General features: G+C 41.2%; 1 protein-coding gene across 1 annotated transcript; it reads right to left on the bottom strand.

Moving 5' to 3' along the window:
• Positions 1 to 595: 595 nt before the first annotated feature.
• Positions 596 to 1,431, bottom strand: LOC111648941 (CD59 glycoprotein-like; the record flags this gene model as incomplete). Its single annotated transcript, XM_023398694.2, has 2 exons — positions 596 to 997; positions 1,330 to 1,431. Coding segments are annotated over 2 exons (302 nt in total), but the record flags the coding sequence as incomplete, so codon positions are not given.
• Between the last annotated feature and the right edge of the window lie 140 nt (positions 1,432 to 1,571).

Here is a 1,571-nt window from a genome sequence, read left to right as displayed (position 1 = left end):
ATGTTGGAGATTTTTTGTCGCAGGTTCCGTTTCGTCTCCGCTGGTGATAAAAATCTTTTGTTAATGGAATCAATAGTAAACAGCTGAGGTCGACACGATGACGGTCTTCAGACACGTTTGAAATTGTAAGATGTTTCCTCCCTGTTTTAACCCTTTCAGGTGCCCCTCCCCCGCCGCCCAACCATCTGTAAATGACTGGTCGTATCAAAGACGCAGAGAGCAACAGGCTCAAGCCGCAGACTGATGAACTGAAACTAACAGACAGATTGGGATGTTGTTATTTTAATATCAGAAACTATAAATGTATATAAAGTTTATTTATACAACCCAAAAGTCATAAATCTGTACCATCAATAAAATTAATTGAAACCCGATAACGTAACGAGGTAAAAACCTGTATCTGTCTGGACATGGTCAGAGTGTGAAATGAGAACCTGATTGAAAACTGCTCTAAAGAACTACGCTCAACAGAAAGGAGGTAAAACTGCAGGAGAAGTTGCTGAAGGTCTCTAGATGACATCATACGCTAATTAGCATATTCATGAGGTTGGCGTGTCGGAGGTGTTTGCAGGAAGAAGCCAGAAGAAAGAGGGAATTGAAAACTTTTCTTCTTTGTATTTATTTTTAAGATGATATAAAAGTACTGAAATGCAAATTAGCAAAACAAGTTGAAGAAGTGAATTAATTAATTTGACATGTGACCTGAGAGGCAGGAAGTGAAACAGGCGACAGAACAACAGCATCTGTTTAGCTCGTGTTAACTTTATAACTGCTGCAGGTTGTTATCCTCCATGGCTTCACATCCAGGACCAGCACACAGTCAGCAGGGATCCCAGCAGGGCCAGGATGGGCGTTGTCGTGGTAACGGCGTTGCTGGAGTTGCACAGGTTGCTGCTGCAGCAGCGGTAGGTGAAGCTGGAGATGGACGGGAACATCAGGCCGAGGCGGGAGATGTCGCAGTCCGTGTACCTGATACACTGACGGATGGTCTTCCCACCTGTAGACAAGAAACACACACACTCGTCAGTCTTACTACACCTGTGATGACATCATGCCCCCCCCCACCACACACACACACACACACACATACAGAGTTTTAACCATTGAACGAAGTCATTTCATTCTTGATGTAAATGAAATATTATTTTCAATAATTACAATGATGACGACGCTGTGAAGGTGTTTGATGCGACACCTGGATCGTTCATGTGGGAAAACTGAGGGTGAAACTTGGAGCTGTATTTTTTTTTATGAAAAGTTTCACAAACAGAGATTATTGTTTCTTATCATTATTATTTCTTATTATTATTATTTCTTAAGGACACTGACCTTTTTCACTCAGAGTGAGACAGGAGTCTTCATACGTGCAGTCCTGGACCTTCTCACAGCGCCCGGTGTAATCAGAGCACTTGTAGCAGCGAAGTGCAGCTCCTGAAGCAGAAGAAGAAGAAACTGGTTTTATTTGAATACTTTAGCCAATCCAATTATATATTATATATTATAATATAAACTGTTTCATCTCCCAGTTTGTTTTGGGAATATGAGGAAACTGGTTAAAATCTGTTTTATAA

The sequence above is a fragment of the Seriola lalandi genome, unplaced genomic scaffold (assembly GCF_002814215.2).
Source record: "Seriola lalandi dorsalis isolate HSWRI2012SDOR001 ecotype SW California unplaced genomic scaffold, Sedor1 jcf7180002049735, whole genome shotgun sequence".
NCBI lineage: Eukaryota > Metazoa > Chordata > Actinopteri > Carangiformes > Carangidae > Seriola > Seriola lalandi.
This window is presented reverse-complemented; position numbering and strand designations above follow the sequence as displayed.